This window comes from Urocitellus parryii, chromosome 14 (assembly GCF_045843805.1).
Source record: "Urocitellus parryii isolate mUroPar1 chromosome 14, mUroPar1.hap1, whole genome shotgun sequence".
Classification (NCBI taxonomy): Eukaryota; Metazoa; Chordata; class Mammalia; order Rodentia; family Sciuridae; genus Urocitellus; species Urocitellus parryii.
The window spans coordinates 35,733,320-35,755,819 of NC_135544.1; the positions used below are offsets into that span (position 1 = coordinate 35,733,320).

The following is a 22,500-nucleotide window of genomic DNA, read 5'->3' on the forward strand; positions in this document are numbered from 1 at the left end:
TTGGTGTATGCGCCTCTGCTCCTCACCTGCACACAGCTGGTCTCTGTTATATTAGAAGTAAGAACTCCAGAGTGAGCTGCTTCAAGAGCCTTTCCTGACTGCCATCACCAGAAATATTGCCCTTCTTCAGAAATCCCAAACAACTTTACTGTCGTTCCTTTATGGTACCTACTACTGTCTCTCTGCTTGTATTTTGTGCATGTCACATGCCCTTTTTGAGGAAGTATTTCTGATTTCATTCTAGACTTCTCATGGCACTTCTTCCATTTAAACATCCAATAAATATTAATTTCATTGGTGAGTAAATATGATTGGCTTGCTTTTCCCTTGGACAGATACCCACCACCACCTCCACCACCACCCCCTCTCTCAATGAAGTCAACTAGATCCCTTGATTTTTTGAGAGTATATTTGTTTTTGAGGGAGGGAAAAAGTAAAGAACATTAGTTCCATTTATCATAAAATGAAATTGAGTTTGGTTAAGTGCACTTGACATACAGAAAGGTTCCAAAAATCATTAGTAATAACATTGAATGTAACTACCTGAATTAGATTAACTGAGTTCGCTAATGCTGCGGTCATATTTTAGGGTCACAAAGCTAACTGCATACAGAAGTAGAAGAGAGTCAAATGTTTAAAGTTTTTGTATCCTTTAAAAGGATAGTTTCTTCTAGTGAAACTTTAAACAGGAGTTCAATTTATTGATACAGGGTGTTATAGAATGCAAATATTAAACTCTAACTCTTATATTCAGAGGTTACTTTAAAATTGGAATAACATTTGGCCTACAATTGCACTGTCCATAAACTGAAATATAAGCTTCAGGTTATGAAGACTGATCAAAAGTTTCATTAATGTGAATGCACTTTTGTTCATCTACATACTTCTGAGAGGTAGGTGAGGGTGTTAAAGGTGAGCTAAGTCTTCAATCTAGTACTTATTTATCTAGATTATGATTTGTCAATACCAGGATATTTGCAGCAAATACTCATTACTAGAATTCATCAGCATGTTTTTAAACATTTCATTTTTTTAAATGAGGAATTTTCTTCTGTTATGCTCCCCCTATCTGTACTGTTATCTACAAGGATATACCTGCTGGAAATATAAAAGGCAAATTGCATAGAGGAATCATTATTAACTTAAATAGCATTGCTAACTGAGATATCATGGTTAACTTAGAAGTAGCACAAAACTGAGAAATGCATCCTGGCAGGGTGTTTCCATAAAGCAGTCTTGACACTAGACAGAGGGTTGTGAAGCTGTTCCTGAAGTAAGCAGGTAAGGATTTAGGAGAACCTGGCTTGGTGAAGTAGTGTCTGGTTTCCCGAAGGTAATTTCTTTAGCCAAAACTGCCTAAGTGATACTGACATGGGGTGAACATGGGGCTGGGGAATTAAGAAACCGCAACAACAAACAAAAACCTTTTAAACCAGGCATGGTGGCACACACCTGTATTCCCAGTTCCTGCAATCCTAGGATTTGGGACTAAGGCAAGGGAGATTGCAAGTTCAAGACCAGCCTCAACAATTTAGAAAGAATCTCAGAAACTTAGCAATATCCTGCCTGAAAAAAATCTGATAAAAATACTATGAATTATAGAACAGTAAATTAGAGGGAAGAGGGTAAGGGGAGGGAGAAGAGAGGAAGTGGGAAGTGCTGAGGACTGAATTAAAGCAAGTTACATTCCATGCTTCCGTGATTGTGATTATGTCAAAATGTATCCTGATGTTATATATATAACTAAAAAGAATTTAAAAATAATAAGATACACTTACCACAGGGGTAAATAAAGTTCTGGGGATGTAGCTCAGTGGTGAAGTGCCCCATTACCCAAAACAAAAGAAAGAATTTTTAAAATTCTTATTGATGAGCTAGATATGGTGGCAATCTTCAATTTTTCCAGCTTGCTTATTTACTAAATATATAACTTAAATATAGTCCAGCTGCCTACCACTGCACATCACACGCACACACACACACACACACACACACACACACACTACTTCTAGAACCAGAGTATAATTGTGGTCTGAAGCCCGTATTATAGAATATAAGTAGATGAGTAAATTAATTTATGGAGAAAATTATATAGAGACTTTATATTTTTGTTAATTCGAAAGAAAATTACTAAATGGATTTTATCTGCAGAGAAATTTCATAGCTCAGTGGTTAGTAGAAAGCAAAAAATGAACTTTTATATTTTTAGACAAAGTACTTCTGGTTAAATAATTCAACTTTGTTTTACTCAACATTGTTTCATAGCAACAAGTTACCCTCTCTGCCACTTTAGTAACTAACCTGGAATCCTTTAGAGACAGAAGCACATAAGAAACAAGAAATTCATCTGTAATTAATTGCAACATACAAAACAGGTATGCCTTAAAACTTGCAAATTCCTTGGAAAGAATGAATTCAAGGGACTGATCATTTTTTCAGCTTTCAAAATAAACATATAAACTAACTTATAAACTTTATGAGAAAAGAGGCTGTGTTTCCAAATAACATGCTTAGAACATTCCTTGGCACATATTGGCATTAAGTAAAAGTCATAAAATCATAATATTTCTCTCCTTTGACATTTAATTAAAATATTTTATTAGAGGCAGGTGACTAATTATTTTGCTGCTGCCTTCTTTTATGCTTTACAAATATCATTGTAAACATTTTAACAGCAGCTTCTCAAGGTACATTTCATCATCTACATTTTATTAACAGGGAAACTTAAGCTTGGGGTTATCTTATCATCATCGTCATCATCTACACTTTAAAAAAACTTATTAAGACTTCCAGGGCTGGGGTTGTGGCTCAGTGGTTGAGTGCTTGCCTGGCATGTGTGAGGCACTGGGTTCAGTTCTTAGCACTACATGAAAATAAAGGTACATCAACAACTAAAAAAATTATTTTAAAAAAGAAAATCCCAAACAGCAAAATGTATATGGGCTTTGTTAATTAGTTAATGGGATACCAAGAGAGACTTTAGAGAAATTAAGGAAGTGGTTATAACTGTGCTTTAACAACAGTGACATAAAATGTCTTGGAAATGTGGGCATAGGATGCATTGGAAATGAGAATAATAAGAAAAACAGGTGTCACCTTAAATTCCTACAAGGTAATTAAAGCGTAAACTTCAAGAGTGTGTAGGCTTCTAATCTCACTCACCATCACCATTTATGCCAGGTCTTATGACAGCTCTTATTTTGATCTTGACCACCACTGAAGACATTCTCAGTAAACTCTGGAAAACTCCTGAGGAGGCTCTTGCTTTTTGGTTAAAATGCATTCATTGTATGTAAATGTATAAGATGGTATTTTCTGTTGTCATTTTTATTTAAAAAAAAAAAGTATGTTCATGACACCAATCCCTCTGGTCTATAGAGGACTTAGGAATGTCTCAATACAGGGTGCATCTGATTCTTTTGCCAAAATGTATCAGGTGCAGAAATGGTGGAAGCTGTAGCATTTTTGTATTAGCCCAGCACTTTGCACAAGAGTGGTCACATGACAACCACTTTAGAAATCACTAAAAATCAGGAGCTGCAGTTCCAGTTTCTGAATCTTTTGATTCTGTCTATTTATTCTCTTGAGAAGTCAGGGTATGTTTTTCCAGTATATTTTTTATCTATTAATTTTTTTGCCTCTATTCTTTCTCCTACATCCTCATAGGCGCAATGGCCCCTGATTATCCAGGTCTCTAGATCCCACAAAGAAGACCCTTTGGCAATAATGAGGAGCCCAATGATTTCTTGAAATTACCTTGTCTTTGATCACATTATACCCATCTGAGAAAAAGTTCAAGTGTTTGGCATATTTATTACATGTCTCCTGTGTGAATCTTTTCAGCAAGTAGACACAGCTTGTCTGTATAAAGGGACATAATTAAATAAAAATAATTGAGGACTGATAATTTTTTTTAAATAGAAACATTAGAGGAGAAAATGCTGTCTATATAAAGTGGTTGATTCAGTACATTCAGCTCAACCTTAACCAGGGGAGGAAAAAAAAAGGAAAAAGACAAACTTAAAATACAAATAAATATAGAAAAGAACTTTAAAAATAGTCTTACCATAAATAAGCATTTGGCTATTCCCATACCTTATTTCACAGTAGCTCATTTAATTGTTAAATTTCTCCCCATATTTCAGGTGAGATGAACCTCAAAAGTCACACACAGCATAAGTAGAAAAAGCTAAGATTCAAATGCAGGTGTATCTATGCCCAAAATATATGTTCATAATATTCTGAGAAAACTCATAACTCAGCCAGACATTATGTTAGAAATGTTTTTAGGGGTATGCTAGATGTCATTTTTAAATAACATGTATACATGATTGGGAAAATTAATATTTCACAAGGAATATAGGTTTTAAAAAATAATAATAAATTATACTTACAGAATTGAACATGTTATGGATATTATTTAATATAATTATTAAAGTCAAGTGAATTTTCTTTAATGTAATTATTGTCCATGTATTTGCTACTATTACTATATTACAAACTACTGTGTAACTGTTCTCCACCACCCAGCATATACAAGGCAGTAGGATTTTTATTTCACTTATATTAATTAGTACCAACAAGTTCCTCAAGTTTTTTTTTTCAGAAGCCATAACAGATTAGTCATATAAGAGAAAGGAAATGAAATTTCAAAATTTTGTAAATCAGTGACATTATTAAAACTTGGGGCACCACAGGTATAAACCAAATAATATGTTTAATATCAAGGTTAATTATAAAGCTGTTGTAGTGTGGCACTGGCATAAGGGTCAATAAAAAGATAAAAGAAAGAAATTTAAAAGTCCAAAAAATTCAGTATGTGTTTCACAGCAAAGGGACCAGTTCAGTGCTGTGGCCAAAGGAGAGAATTTTCAGTGAATAATGGTGAATGAGTTAAATATGAGAAAAAGAAGGATCTTGACCCCTACCTCACACTATACTAAGAAAATTAGTTCTAAGTTTATAGTAGGCTCAAATATGAAAAGTAAAATTATAAAGCTCCTAGAAGATAATGTAGGATAATATTTACCTTGTGATGAATGTCCCATTACCTTGAGATAGTTGAAGATTTTTAAAAGAATATATCAAAAGCATTAACCATAAAGAACATATTCAGACATCATTAATATTAAGAACTTTTGGTCATCAAAAGCCACTACTGAGTGGAGTAAAGATACAACTTAACAATAGAGGAACATGTTTTCAACATATATACCCACATCTGAGAAAAACTTAAATCCAGACTATATGAAGAACTCTCAACAAATCAATAACAGAATAACCAATAGAAATGAATGAATGAAAAGCTTTTAGTTGGCACTTCTTAAAAGAGACAAACCAAATATCCAAATAACAGATGAAAGAGTATTCAATATAGGAGCTATGCATTAAACCACAATGATTATCACAATGTACCTATTGGAATGAATGAAAATTAAAAAGAATCATACCAGCTATAGGCAAAGATATGCGCAAGGGGATTCTTCTGTAGCCCTCAGCATATAAATTGGCAAAATTACTTTGAAAAATGGTTTGGCCATATCTGTAAAGCTAAGTATATGCTTATTTCCATGAGCCATCAACTCCATTTGTGATAATAAATACCCTAAAATGCATGATACTTTCAGAAAAAGATACATAATGCCTAGACTAGATCAATTTCAGTAGTTCATACAATGGAAAACCAGAGAACAGCAAATCTAACTGCTTCAATAAGGATCCATTTCAGAAATACAAGGTTGAGAAATGGAGCCCAAACCTAAAGATTGCATATTATAATCCCATCTGTGTGAATTAGAAAAGGAGTTTTTTGTTTTTTTTTTAAGACTTACATTAGAAGAAATCAAAAAATGCTACCCTCTCTCGTTTGGTGGGGCGTTAGAAGAGACAGGGAATAAAGAAAGCTTGGATATAGTCAGGATTCAATACATTGACCTGGGTCTGATTATAAGAATTCAATTTGTAAAAATTCATAAACTGGATATGTATGATTTACTCACCTTTTCAAATAAATAGTTTTCATTAATTAAATTTTTAAAAATCACGTTATTAATATTACTTTCAGTAGAAAATAGCATAAGCTTAAAATATCCAAGAAGAAAAGCAATTTTGCTAAAACATAAATATTTTAATCATCACTTACATATTTTAATTTCAAAATGATTTTCTAAATATATATTTTTAAAAGCATGTAAAACATGTTTTGAAATAATAAACCATGGAATGAAAATAATTGAGAAACACATTGATTTTACTTACCTAGGAATACTATATATCAAGTATCAAATTCTCACGAAACAGTGAAACACTGTTGAGAAATGCCTATATAAAAACAAAATGATATGTTACCCTGACCAATACATAAATCTCACCAAAAATATTACAGTTACTAAGTCCAACTGCTAGTGATACTTTAAATTCATTCATATAGTCATTCTAATGTCTGTAAGGTATTTTGCGAGTGAAATTCTTGCAAATTTTCAACCTTATGGCCTGTTCTTCAGAGGCTAATAAATGACATATGTAATTAAATTATCCTGGAAAAACCCACTCTTACTCAACTGCACTGTTAACCAACAGCAGCACCATTACATGTTAGATTGGATAGTTGTTTTTCTGTAGGAGACTGTCCTGTGTGTTATAGCGTGTTTAGCAGCAGGCCTGGAACAGTTATCAAAACAAAAAAAAATGTGACAATTTCTGTTCCCATCTCAGGGAAATGGGGGTCAGGGAGTGGAAAGTCATCCCTGGGTAGAACAATTGCATTTGTTAATTTTGGTCTCAATTGTTCAGTGTCGTTTTTGCAATAATATCTGGAAAAAGGTTAGCATTAATATTTCTGAGATCATTTTGCCATTGTACAAGAAAGTAGAGTCAACAGAATTTAATTTCAGAATAAAAGCCAAACAAGTAGCTTTCACTAGAGAATGCAAGACATCACCTTGTATCAAATATTATCTCTGATTCTCTGTATCTTCTGACTGATGACATTGCACATTCGTCTTTGCCTTCCATAGCATCTTCCCTCATTGTCATAAAAGTCACATATCAATTATTTTTAGTACCACCTAATTGATTCATCCACATTGGAATAAAAATTAGATTCAGTTTTATATTGTTCCAGGCTTTATGCCAGTTGAATATCCATTTGTAAGGCATTTTCTCTTTTGAACTATAACAAACCCCTTTGGAACATAAAAGGAATACTTCTTAATATTCAAGCAAAGGACCTCACCATTTTAGAAAACATTATTGAAGATAAAGACTCAGAAGTGCATTAAGAAGAAATTGGACTTTCATGTGCAAGCTCTTCTACTTGAAAGATTTTGATATGTCCCTCGTCAGAACTCTTTCTGGATTAATAGAGCCTTTGCAAATTCCTGAAAAGTAGAATATGAAGTGAATTTGCCTTGGCTTGCTACTACTGTCTATCCCTAAACAGCTCTAGCTTTACTCACTGCACAGCCATAGGATTTAGCTGACAATGATGAATTCCTAGGTGACTAGTCCTTTGAAAATGCAGAAAAGAGATCTAAAGAAATATTGCACCTGAACATATGAAGTACTTAGTTCACAATGGTGTAAAAATTTCAGCTATTTGAAAAAACAACCTCTGTAATGAGCTGTTATTTTCTAAGAATGTTATACTGGAAAATAATTCCCTCTCTGACTGCAAAAGTAGATTCTATTTCTTTTTTGGGGGGGATTGATCATTGTGTATTATAAACATTAGCTAATTTTTGCTTTAATGAGTTAGTAATACCTTATTGCATTTCCTACAATAGTTTTTGGAAGTACACCTTTCTCCACATTAAAAAAAAAAACCCTGTCTCCACATTTCTGTCTGTTATCACTCTTAATTTTTGCCAACCCAGGAAGTAGTAATTTTTTCCGTTTTTGGTTTTTAATTGATTTATTTTTACAATTGGTGCATTATACATGAAAGTGGGATTCATTGTGATGTTCATCCGTACACATGTCATAGTTTGGTTAATTTCTTTAGTTTGCTTCTCCCCTTTTCCATCTCTTCTTCCTCTCCTTCATTCTCATTTCTCTGCTCCACTGTTCTCCCTTGAATTTTCATGAGAATCCCCCACCCTTTTTAATTCCATATTGCTCTCTGGATTCTAGATTTAAGAGAAAACATTTGACCCTTGACTTTGTGAGTCTGGCTTATTTCACTGAGCATGCTGTTCTCCAGTTCCATACATTTACCATCAAATGTCATGATTTTATTCTGCTTTATGACTGAGTAAAACTCCATTTTCTTAAAGCATCAGTCTATTGAGGGACACCTAGGGTGGTTTCACATCTTGGCTATTGTGAATTGGGCTTCTATAAAGAACAGTATGCATGTATCACTATAGTAAGTTGATTTTAGTTCTTCAATTCAAAGGGTCAACTCTCCAACATGTTGGTGCAAACACTGACTTCTTTAAGAAGGCTCCTAAAGCCCAATAAATAAAATCAAGAATAAATAAGTGAGTTGACTTCTAATTAAAAAGCACCTGCACAGCAAACAAAAAAAAAGCATGAAGAGAGAACCTACAGAATAAAATATGCCTGCTATTCTTTTTTGCTTAATACACATGCACACATGCTCACATACAAACACACACACATACACACACACACACACACACACACATTCAATAAACCAGCAAAAGAACTAAACAGACATTTCACAAAGGAAGAAATGCAAATGACCGATTAATATATAAAAAAATGTTCAATATCCTTAGCAAACAGGGAAATGTAAATAAAAACTACATTGAAATTCCATCTCATTCCAGTTAGAATAGCAGCCATCAAGAATAAAATCCTAAAGAAAGAAATCAAAGAAGACCTTGGAAGATGGAAAGACCTACCTTGCACTTGGATTGACAGAATTAATATTATCAAAATGACCATATTATCAAAAGCACTACACATATTTAATGCAATTATAGTCAAAATCCCAATGATATTTCTCATATAAATAGAAAAAAGCAGTCATGAAATTTATCTGGAAAAATAAGAGATCCAGAAAAGCTAAAGCAATTCTTAGCAGGAAGAGTGAAGCAGGTGGCATCACTATACCAGACCTTAAAAACTGTACTACAGAGCAATAGTCAAAAAAACAGCATGGTATTGTCACTAAAACAGACTGGTACACCAATGGTACAGAATAGAGGACAGAGAGACTAACCCACAAAATTATAATTATCTTATATTAGACAAAGGCATCCAAAACATTCATTGAGAAAGGTAGCCTGCCGCAACCCGGCTGGGCACAGAAGCACGAGCCGCAGCAACCCGGCTGGGCACAAAAACACAAGCTGCTCAAGCGGGAAACAAAGCTTTATTTAAAAAAGACGGTGTGCGTCCTGCTAGCAAGCCGGTAGACCCACGTGTGTGGCCACAGGAACCCGGCGCCCGGACCTCCCCCCCCCCCCCAAGTTCCCTCCTACTATCCTTCCCCAACCAATGGGAACTCTCCCATTACATGAGTAACATGAGTAACATGAGTCCCTAACAGGCCGCCAAGGTGAACAGCAGGAGTCCAATTTCCATATGAATGTAAAGCTTAACATAATCATATCATCTCAATGGCTAGCTGGCAGTCACCTAAACCAAAGGTACCATGTATCAATACTTTTGCTGTGGCTCCTAGCCATAGCCTCTTCAACAAATGGTGCTGGGAAAACTGGAAATCCATATGAAACAAAATGAAATTAAACCTCTGTCTCTCACCATGCACAAAACTCAGCTCAAAATGGATCAAGGACCTAGGAATGAAACCAGAGACCCTGCATCAAATAGAAAAAAAAAAGTTGGCTCTAATCTCCATCATGTGGGATTAAGTCCCAACTTCCTTAATAATACTCCTTTGGCACAAGAATTAAAATCAAGAATCAATAAATGAGATAGACTCAAACTAAAAAGTTTCTTCTCATCAAAAGAAATAATCTATGAAGTTAATAGAGAACCTATATCTTGGGAGCAAATATTTACCCCTCACAGATCAGATAGAGCACTAATCTCTAGGATATGTAAAGAACTCAAAAAGCTAAACACCAAAAAAGCAAATAACTCAATCAATAAATGGGCCAAGGACTTGAACAGACACTTCTCAGAAGATGATATATAACCAATCAACAAATATATGAAAAGTGTTCATTATCGCTAGCAATTAGAGAAATGCAAATCAAAACTCTCTGACATTTCATCTCACTCCAGTCAGAATGGCAGCTATTATACATACAAACAACATGTGTTGGCAAGGATGTGGGGGAAAAGGCACACTCATACATTGCTAGTGGGACTGCCCATTGTTGCAACCAATATGGAAAGCAGTATGGAGATTTCTTGGAAATTGGGAATGGAACTACCTTTTTACGCAACTATCCCTCTCTTCAGTCTATACCCAAAGGACTTAAAAACAGCATACTACAGGGACACAGCCACATAAATATTTATAGCAGCACAATTCACAACTGCTAAATTGTAGAGCCAACATAGATCGACTTCAGTAGATGAATGGAAAAAAAGTGGCATATATACACAATGGAATATTACTCAGCAATAAAAGAGAATAAAATCATGGCATTTTCAGGTAAATGGATGAAGTTGGAGAAGATAATGCTTAGTGAAGTTAGCCAATCTCAAATAAATGCCAAATGTTTTCTCTGATATAAGGAGGCTCATTCATAGTGGGGTAGTGAGGGTGAGCATGGGAGGAATAGAGGAATTCTTGATAGGGCAGAGGAGTTGTGGGAAAGGGAGGGGGCATGGGGTTAGAAATGATGGTGGAATGTGATGGACATTATTATCCAAAGTACATGTATGAAGACATGAATTGGTGTGACTATACTTTGTATACAACCAGGGATATGAAAAATTGTGCTCTGTATATGTAATAAGAATTATAATACATTCCACTGTCATATATAAATAAAAATTAATTAAAAATGAATACAAGTAATAATAAAAGCTGGCAAGGATGTGGGGGAAGAAGGTGTATTTATACATTTTAATAGAACTGCAAATAAGTACAAGCACTATGGAAAGCAGTATAGAGATTCCTCAAATGACTGGAATGGACCTATTATATGATCCAGCTGTCTCACTCCTTTGTATTTATCCAAAAGAACTCAAATAAACATACATTATACTTCTATATCAAATTTATATTTGAATCATTACAAAAACTCATATGATAGAAATATCATTATTTCTATTTTACAGAATAAAATGAGGTTTGAAGATATGACGTCTGATGCTTCCCAATTAAATATGATATTCTCATTCATGATAGAAATCTGTGTCTCTTGGTACTAAAACTTGTTTTTATTTCACATAAATATAATACAGTAATTATCATCTGGTTTGAAAAAATAATGAATTACTTAGTCTTCAAGACATTTTTATTCAATATCATAATCTCTGCTTTTGCCAATGAATGTTATAACTTAAATAATATGTCAGATGCTTGCTCTATGCAAATATAAGAGCAGCAAACAATATATGTGTGTGTGAAAGGGTGAAATGAGAACTAATTCCATGCAATATGCTTAGAGATGATTGCTTTAAACATTTTATTATGATTATAAAATTATATTTAAAATTAAATACAGAAGTACATAAAAAGAGCATAATTTCCTCCATCCTACAATTTGAAGACAATAATTTTTATTGCTAACTAGCTTTTACTTTCAAGACAATGTATCCATATATAAATTTTGTTTTTTGTAAAGACTGTACCAATATCAAACTCTATGTCTGATCCTTGTTTGTGTGTGTAATTTATAAGTTCTGTTCCCTGCTTTTTCAAAGAATCTGTTGTGAACAATTTTTCACGGCTAAAGTATAAAACTGGTATTTTCATTTTATACTGTTATATTAATTTCTCTGCTAATTTATATTTTTCCGTAAATTATTTGATCACTTTTTATTGTTCATATTGGTAGTTGTCATAGTCATCATCATATAGACAGCCTCACAATGAGTTTGTACATATATCTAAAAGAATTTCATCACTTCTTTGGATGGGAAGTTTAATTCTAAAATGAATTTCCTATCTTAATTGGGCATGTTTAAAGTCCTTTTAAGTTGCAATACAGTATTTTTTATGAATAACTTTACTCATGTATATTACTACAAGAGTTGGAAAGAATTATAGTTCCTTCACTTTTGTTGTTATACTATATATATTACTTTTACCTTTTTTCTTTATGATTATTCTGTTGAAATTCTCTGCCCATTTTCTATTAATTTTAGTTAATTTTTTCATTAACATGTTTTTGCGGTATGTTAAGAACTTAATCTTTTTTATCTATTATATATATTGCAAAGTTTTCTTATTTCATTTTCTTTGTTTTTTTTTCAACAATGTTTTCCACCATACACAAGTTATACATTTTTAATAACCACCTTTAGGAAGACCTTTTTTCAGTCCAAGAATATAGATATGCTAATGTTTATCTTCTATTATTTTTTCATTTTTTATGTTACATTTGTCTCTCTCATGAATTTTATGTGCATATTTTTCTCCTGTTGACCTTTTGAGGGAGATTGTTTTCTCTATAAGATATAAATATTATAGTGGGGTTTTTCATTTCTTTATTTTTTAAGTACAAGAGTAATTTCTCTATCTTAAAACTTCAAGAAATAATTAGCTGAATATCCTTCATCACCATCCCATTTCTTAGTGTTCCTTGTTAACTTGCTCTGAGCTGTGTGCTAGTTTTGTGTTGGAGCTCCTCTAGGTGGAGGGAGCACTCAGCCCTACTCTGGAAATTGATGTGATTATCTTAGGCCACAGCCTAACTTTAATCTTAGCTGAGTTTTAAAGGCAAGAGCTCCAGCAACCCTCCACTCACAGGCAGTCCTCTGTTGCTCCTTGTGTTTTGAGGCTATTGAACAAGCAAAGGCTAACAAAACCCAGCCATGATGTTTTACAGAAGGTAGCAGTGACCACAGATATAGCTGTCCCTCACCCACCCCATTTTACTGAGGTATGATGGATAAAAAAAAAATTATGTGCCTTAAATATAAGCCTTAAGATGTGATTTATACAATAAAAATGTACACTTTAAAGACAAGCTGTACAATATGATGTTTTTATATATAAATGTATATATTTTTATATATAGTGAAATGATCACCACAGTCAACATGTTCATCACCTCACATGTGTTATTTTCATAAACTTGTACTTTTATAATCTTTCTCTAAAGTAGTTATTCTTTTAGATTCTGAAACACTTTTGATTCCTGTGTTTTATGTAATATGTAAGATTTTCTTCAGGCAAATATTTCATAAATATTTAATTGGGAAATTGATATGATATTATGTTACTTACTAAGATCTCCTCTCCATTTACTATTTTGTAGAATTGTATGGTGTATCAAGAACCCTCCTACATATTACAGAAAGTAATGGATTGATATCAGCACTTTTATAATATAAATAACATAGAACTAAAAGAAATTAAATGACATTCTCAAATCACACAGTAAATGGTAGAGAAAGTGGACACCCAATATTAATTGCCAACTTCATTCTCTAATAGAAAGGAACACATTTCATAATCTATTGCCTTATTTTTAGGAGGTTTTGTAACTATGTAAGAAAATGTATTACAAAAATTATAAGGATAATTTGATTTACTTAAAATGCAGTGTGAGAAACTTTCAATTAAATAATATTTCAGTTGTTAAGAAAAATATGTTAATTTTATTCTTCAAAAGTTAGAAAAGGAGAACTATAACTTGTTGAAATGAACATAGAGTCTTGATTCCTACCCAGAAATTTATGGGGAGGTGAAAGCAGTTAACTGCAGTTTTAACAATTCTCCAATGGATTCCTGTGCTTGCTAAAAAAATATAGACTGATAATGGCAATATAAAATAAAGAGTTACTGTTGAATTTTACTTCAAAGATAGATAAATCAAAAAAGTTCCACTTTTTCTCATTTTAAAGCATAAGTTAGAAAAATTAATTTTTTCTTAGATATGGTAATTAATTAAATGCAATGGAATTTTCTCCCTAATTGGATATACTTATAATAAGCAACAATTTATAAGTGGATTTAGTCTGCTTTAAACTATCTCATGTTTTTTTCACAGCAAAATTATTTTTGCTTACAAAATTTTTTTGAAATGTTGGGAGGTTTTGCTAAAATATAAATTTTATTGTGGCACTACTCTTGAAATCTTATTTTATATGATTTTTTTTCTTCAACAGCTTCCATGAAAGTAAGATCTCTAAGTTTTTAGCATCCTACTTAATTATATTTTATCAATGCTTATAACTAAAAAGGAAACAATAAATTTCAGTATAGTTTTTTATGTAAATAGACAGTACAAACTTGAATACATTTTCAAGCTAACAAAATTTGCCAATTATGTAAAAGAATGATAAATAAATAAGCCACTTTGAAAATCATTATTAAAATCAATTAAGAATTTTAATGCACAAAAGAACAACAAAGTACACGTATAAAGGCATAAATTGGCGTGAACATACTTTATATACAGATATGAAAAATTGTGCCCTATATGTGTAATAAGAATTGTAATGCTTTCCAAAAAAAAATCACATATCAAAAATTTTGTCTTAAAAAAGTATATATTGCTAATTGCAATTCAGACTAATTAAAATATAAATATAATTTTACCAAGAAATTAAAGTAGGTGAGGAGTCATTGACAATATTTTTATTAGCAAATATAACATAAATAACATTAAGCCTAAAGGTTTTTTTAATGTATCTGTTTCCATATCCTGAGTCTGATAAGTAATTGATCTTGCATTTTTCCTTGACAGGCATATGCAGGCAAAGACCTGGAGGAACAGTTGCGGTCCGTGTCGAGTGTAGATGAGCTCATGACTGTTCTCTACCCAGAATACTGGAAAATGTACAAGTGTCAGTTAAGAAAAGGAGGCTGGCAACACAGTAAAGAACAGCCCAACCTCAACACAAGGACGGAAGAGACACAAAAATTTGCTGCAGCACATTATAATGCAGAGATCCTGAAAAGTAAGTGTGAGAAAGAAAATATTTACTGAGCCTCATATATCAAATTATTTAAGGCTGCCAGCATGGCCCTTTAATTTCAGCATTTATACCTTATGGCATGAGTGTCAAGAAAATAGAAAATTAAAAATACTTTAAATATACAACATTATTTAATTTCACTTGGAGTGTTGAATTTTCTTGAAATTCAAAGCTAGAAAGGCACAGGTGTATCAACACATTTTTTTAAATTGGGGTAATATCCCATTGTCAAATTATAAAAACTGCTGGATGTGGTGTAGTCCCAGTAGCTTGGGAGGCTGAGGCAGGAGGATTGTGAGTTCAGAGCCAGTTTCTGCAACAGTGAGGTATTAAGCAACTCAGTGAGACCCTGTCTCTAATTAAAATACAAAATAGGGCTGGGCCTGCAGCTCAGTGCCAAGTGCCCCTGAGTTCAATCCCTGGTACCAAAAAATAAAATATAAAATTTAGAACATTTAGATACAGTTTACACACTAGGCAAGTTTAATCATTTAAAGTATATTATATCTTACAAAATAACTCTACCTAAGTTTTCTTTCTTATTTGAACTTAGAAATGCTTAATTTCTCTAAAAACAAACCCAGATCACCTTTTCAAATGCTACTTGTTGACTCCTACTTTGTAGATAGATGGCTGGGTCAGAGCTGGATTTTGTGAAGCTGATGGGATATCTAGCATACATCTCACAAAACACTGCAATATTGCATAAAAGAGCATGTTATCAATTGATGAGCTAATTTTTAAAAATAGCTCCCTTTAGTTGTTAGACATTACTTGAAAGGTTTGATATTACAAAGTATTTTGAGAGCAAAAACAAACAAAAATGACTTCATGGTTGAATAACCTATAGTCTATGTCTTTTTATAGTTTTTTTTCCCAAAATTTTATTTTAGGGAAAATATGGGAGAAATAAACTAGATCACTTAGGAAATACATCATTTGTAGTACAGTAAAAGAGTCAATAGTGTTATAGGAAGCCAATAAAAAAAAATGGTAAAAATTCCAAGAAAAAGCACGAAAGAAATAGGAAATTTGATTTTCCTGGAAAAAAAATAAAGTTAGTTTAGATACAAAGACTGATGGGTGGAAATTAACCTTGCATTTCACATAGCTATTGCCATGATTTTACCCCAAATTGTCAAGTAGCCTGCCTGAAAATGATTTTTGAGTTGAATCCAAAACCATAGACAACTTCTCATTTACATTTCCTTTTACATTTCCTTTTAAAAAGAAAATAAAATCATATCATTTACATCTGCTTTAAGACCACAAAAGCAGTATATAACAGCAAATGAACATGTCTCTGTTTCTGTAATCATATAAGCATCCATATATTAAATTCCCATTCTCTTAAATAAGAAAAATCAAACATAATTGCTGTGGAATAGTGATTTAATGTTTTTTAAAAAGTGCAGTCCTAACTTTGCATGTTACATGGCTTTAGAAATGAGTTTTTTTTAGGAAAATATCCTTAGCTGGTATGAGCTAGATCATATTCCTATTTACAGTGCAATTTAGGATCGTGGCAGCTATTTCCCTAAATTTATATATTGTACTTAAAGCATAAAATCTGAAATCAAATGTGAGTAGCTTCCAACTGCTGTGGGCTTTTTCCCCCTTGGTGGCTTCTGTGTAACTTACAGACTTCCCTGTGACTCGACAGGTATTGATAATGAGTGGAGAAAGACTCAATGCATGCCACGTGAGGTGTGTATAGATGTGGGGAAGGAGTTTGGAGCAGCAACAAACACCTTCTTTAAACCTCCATGTGTGTCCGTCTACAGATGTGGGGGCTGCTGCAACAGTGAGGGGCTACAGTGCATGAACACCAGCACAGGCTACCTCAGCAAGACGGTAGGTATTTCCTATTTCAGCTCTGAGAGCCCTCTCAGGAAGAGCCTTTGACTCTGGGAACGTGGGACTAAAACTTCTGGTCCCACTGAAGTAGTTTTGTTCAAGTCAGAGTTTTTAATATTTCTTAGGGGAATGAAGTAAAGGTCTAATATTTTGTTTTGGGATAAAACAGTATCATGAAGAAAGTAATTGATGTTGTATGAACTTTGTTCATATATAGTGGAATCAAAACCTAGTGAAGAAAATGATAAATAGCAATGTGTGTGTGTGTGTGTGTGTACACAATATGTGTATATGTGTGTGGATATATATGTGTGCAATATGTGTGTGTGTGTGTGTGTGGATTCGTGTGGGCAATATATATATATATATGTGTATGTACTATATATATGTATAAATTTATGCATGTGTGTACAATATATGGATATGTGTGTGTGCATGTGTTAACCTTCAAGAATAAGCATTTTCATTTAAAACTAAAATTCTTTTAAATGGTTATATCTTCTGGTTGTATATAACATAAATTACCTATCCAAAATGTATACTTATATCCGTGTGTTCTGTGAAACAGTGGCATAGTGTTGAAATAAGCCATTACATTTAAAAAATTATTGTGTTCCTTTCAAAAGCAAGGAAGATAATTCTGACACTAAATCTCAAATATTTTGAATAATCCATAAAGTCCATCCAATATGATGTTAAAGTGTTGGTTGAAGTCATGTGGGTGCTGACTGCCTGCACAGAGGCAGTACTGTGGGCTGGCCTGATGCAAGCGTATCCCAGAAAGACAAAACTGTAGTTGCTTTAAAGACTTTTCCATTCTTATGATAAGTGGACTATCATTGAATATAGTATTCTGACTACATTCAAAACTATGTTTTGATGGTTAAAATGAAAAATGAAATTTTTGAAAAATGTAATGTTAAATTTGCTTGTATGATGTGGAATGACAGCAAGTCACATTTTAATTTCATGTACATCTTAGTTGATCATAGCTAGCTAAACCTACTCTTATTTTAATATAATATTAATGGGACTGAAAGTTAAAATTACTGCCTCAGTTCCTTTGACTGCATTTTTCCATGTAGTTGCAAATTAGTCTTTAAAATTAACTTAAAGGTGTATGCAAAGACCCTGGGACAGAGAATGCATATTGGTTCCCAACAATTAAAGAAGCTCATAGTATTGGAAGCACAAAAAGTGAGGTCAAGGGCTATGTACATTAGATGACACTGGAGAGGAAGAAACAGGCCAGCTATCCAAGGCTGAGATAAGATGTTTTGTAGAAACTGACTATTCAGATTTGTTATACTATCAAGCTGGGGACAGCTTTGAGGACAGATTTGGAAGAGGAGAAATAGAAGTAAGGAGAACAGAGAGGATGTTATTTCATCAGTTGGAAGAAGCATCAGAGGCATTTTCGAGTTCCATTACATTTGTGGACTTGGAGATTGAAGATACTAGGGGTGGAAATTAACATTTTTCCCAGGACACCTCTCATCCAGTTCTGCACACTCACATTATATGTCTTCATCTACTCATTTTGAAGACTCCCAAGTATTATTTAGTAGACTGCTCTCCAGATAACCATACTACCTACTTGAATTTGTGATTTGGCTTTTGCCTAAACAGTTTTGACACTAATCTGTCTCACACCGGAGTTATATCCAAGCCCCTTCTCCTCAAACAAGCAAACAAGTAAATGAATCTCATTTTTTCCAGAGTCTCTGTCTGAAAATGACATTGTCATTCATCCATTTAGTTAAACCAACTTGATCTTTTAAAAAGCCTTCCAAACATCTCTAGGATGCATCTCGTGTCTTCATTCTGCTGATCCCACTGTGACATAGGCCACGTTAATCCCTCACCTAGACCTGGACCAGTCTGATAACTGGTCCCTAATGTCATTCTATTCCAATCCAATCTGTTAGCCATGTTTTAATAGTGATTTTTTTTCTAAAACTTTCCATAGCATTGCTTGCTTGAAACTGAGCTAGCACACAGCCAGTGTATTGATTAGCTAGTGTTTGCTAATTGGATTGCTCAGGAAATCTGATTGTTCTGATTGGTGCAAACACACTAGGTGCTAAACATTTTGAATGGCACCCTCTGTAAGACAAAATTCCTTTACATTATATTTATGGGTGGTTCATGATCTAGATGCTCCCTAAATTCCAGCCTCATTTGTTACTGCTCTTCTCTTTAAAAGCTACTTTTCATCAGTTCCCAAATTCTTAGCTCTTATGTTATGTCAGCACCCCTCACTTCCACATTCTTACAAAGCTTTGCTTTGTGGAAATGATCCCGGGATCTTCCTTTATCCTGTTAATTTCTCCTCATCCTTAGACCTAGATATAAACGTCACCTCCATGTTGTCATTCATGCTCATATATTACCCTTTATCCTCACATTTTAGCATCATTACCTCATCTGTCAGATAGTTTTATTCCCTAGATTCTAAATCACATCAAAGAAAACACTATGTTTGGTTATTATTGTGAGCAACAGCAATCGTTGGTACATAGTGAAGACTTGGAGAATTTAGAATTAATGCTTGAGTGAAAGGCAACTAATTCAACATCAAAAGTTGGGTTTTGAATATGCTGATTTTGAGAATTGGAATCTATTTAGCTATAGATCCCAGAAGAATGTTGATCACATAATTATAGAATTTGGCTAAGTGAATGGGTCTCTCAGTTTCGATTTAGAAGGAAGCATCATATTGATAAAGGTTATTCGAAGCCCTTGTGTGCTTGTTAATAGAGAAGTCATTCCTCAGAACAGCAAAAGCTAATGCCAAGGGAGAGCCAATATTTATCAGTCATTTCTTCCTTTGAGTTTTGTGATATCATGCTCCTTTCTTCAATCAACTCAGATGTGTTTGTTAATAATAAAAGAAAAATTATAACTTGAATTTGATTAAGTAGCGTTTCATACTATGTTTTGCAGTAGGTAAATGGAGTTTGCAAATTATCCAAGAAAATAAACATTAATAAAATAATTAAAAGTAGTCTAAGTGTTGTAAAAGAGAAATACAAAGGTTTATGGAACTGCATTCAAGGAGATTTATAAAGCAAGGTAGGAAACTCCCAAAGGCAATGTTCATTGATGTTTCCATTTTTAATAATTCAGCAACTCAAAAAAGCTCATGCTTAAGTTTTTTTTTCAAATTATTATATTATCAGTGTAGTTTAAATGAGAGTATGTGAGGATTTTCTTCAAATTTATAAAAGAATTTTCCTACTATTAAATTTTCTGAAGTCAATGAAAAAAAGTTGTTTTATTTATTTTTGTTGTTGTTGTTAGAAGTCCCAGACACATTTTTTTAACCAACAGTCATCGATTGGAATCAGATAAATTTTAAGGACACTGTACTTTAAGTAATGATAAACTCAAGTTGTTGTTTTTTTTTAATAGAAGCTTCATAAAAATGTTTTTATGGGGCTCAGTGAAGGGCAGGTTATCATACTGTGTGAGGAAGCCAGCCATTATTTGAAAAGTAAAACCATATGCACTAAGCATTCCTAAGTGAAGTAATCGATAACAACTGCTTCAAAGTCTCCCACAACTAATACATGAGTGACTTTGAAATTGCTGTCTTCTTCACCTCTTCCATAAACACATGTAGTAAGTGCATTTTCTTATGAGAAGTTGTATTTGTAGGAGATAAAACCAAAAAAAAATGGCAAATTTTGTAGAAAGAAAATTATTTGGTGATTAATGTAGAAATGAAAGAAAAGTCACCTGCTTTCCAGCCCCATATTTGGATTAAAACATTCTCTGAATGATACTATTTACTTTTATGTTGTGTTGAAGATAGGGATGGATAAAGGAAAACTAACTCCATGGGGTCCATTGGGTCCTGGAGTTAGTACATGGTCATTGGTGCTGGACTAAAGAGCCAGCCACCTGCAGAAGCTCACTCTAACATACAGAAACAGCATTATTTAACATTCTGTTTCAAACATTAAAAGGCATTTTGGGGATATTTTATCTTTATTTTTATTTTTTGGTACCAGGGATTGAACTCGGGGCACTTGACCACTGAGCCACATCCCCAGCCCTATTTTGTATTTTATTTAGAGACAAGTTCTTACTTAGTGCTTCATATTTGCTGAGGCTGGCTTGGAACTTGCAATCCTCTTGCCTTAACCTCCCAAGCCACTTTTCATTATTTTTTAAAGAAATAATGTAAACACATATATTATCAAAGGCATTTCAGATTATGTTGGACTTGAAATTAATGTTTCATAAATTTTTACAGCAAAATATATTTAAACCTCAGTAAAATACATTACCATATAATAAAACTAGGAGATAACTATTTTGCACTGTTGTCAGAGCTATTCCGTTAATTAGATAGAATGTTGTGACAGTCTGAAACGTTAACTTATTCTGCTCACATGTGTTCAGCAAGTAGAAGGTGATGTGTATTGTATCCTTAGCAAATTTATATTTGGCAAGCACAGTGGTTGGACATCAGGTTTCATTCTGATGTGGATAAAGAACTCTACAGCAATAACAGTCATCAGGAGTTTCTTTAGGAATAACATTTGCCTTAGGAAATTTATTAAGACCTCTGTAAAGAATGCCACTTTTGTCCAACTGAAGGTATGATGATGTTCACACATTTTATTCAGTATTTTTAAAACTCTTGAATTAAGATTTTAACTCTAGTTATAGCACTGTGTATGCATTTTAAGCATAACACTATTAAAATTAATTCAGTGCCAGATGTAAATTTGTTACACTGTCTACAATCTGTGGTGTTCATTTCCAGGCCCAGTCTGAGTTCCATAGGCCCCTGATGGCTGTCCATGTGCTGTCCAGTTGAAATACTACATGAACCCTCAGGTTTTACCTTCTCCATTTTTTAGGGATTATTTCTTATTTTATAATCTTTTCATCAAATTATTCAATTACTGATCACACCCTCAAAGGGCTATATATTTTTATATATAATGAACTCAAAGTTGGGATATTTATTTTTATTTTATATTTTTCACTGTTTCATATCTAGGAAATTGGATCGAATATTTAAATTGATTTTAAATTAATCTATGATTTAAATTAAAATTAAATATTATAGAAGATAAACTGATTGTATTTTAGGTATATAGATGTTTTAAAGGCAGGAATTTGGTGGTCATATTTGTCTCCACACAAACATTTGAATTTAGTAGTTACACTGTTTCCTAGAATATTCTCAGTGAGTTGTACACCTTTTTCTTGAATAGCCTATAAAATAAGTAGAAACAGGAGTTGTTGTTTATAGCTATTGCTATGCTGGGGTAAACAACCTATTGTTTTATAACACAATTTTATTTAAAGTCCATTTTTGTTGATGAGAACTGACTATTAAATATTCGTATTAAAGAGTGCAGTGGGTAACAACTGGGAAACTACTGTTGGAAACACTTTCCATTTCCTCTTCTTTATAATAGTTTTACAGAGAAAACAATCTGACTTTTTTCAAATTCCAGCCTCATTGAAAGTGCTTTTTTTTTTTTTTTTTTTTTTTTTTTCCTGGTACCAGGAATTGAACCCAGGGGCACTTAACCATTGATCTTCATCCCCAGCCTTTTTTTTCTTTTGAGACAGAATCTC

The 22,500-nt window shown here is 33.2% G+C and overlaps 1 protein-coding gene across 1 annotated transcript in view; it reads left to right on the forward strand.

Moving 5' to 3' along the window:
• Vegfc (vascular endothelial growth factor C) overlaps nt 1-22,500 on the forward strand; it is a 116,676-nt gene that overhangs the window by 66,938 nt on the left and 27,238 nt on the right. Inside the window, exons 2-3 of the mRNA XM_026415223.2 lie at nt 14,808-15,021; nt 16,703-16,893. Of these exons, the coding sequence (XP_026271008.1) occupies nt 14,808-15,021; nt 16,703-16,893 (405 nt within the window). The remainder of the gene's footprint in view (nt 1-14,807; nt 15,022-16,702; nt 16,894-22,500) is intronic.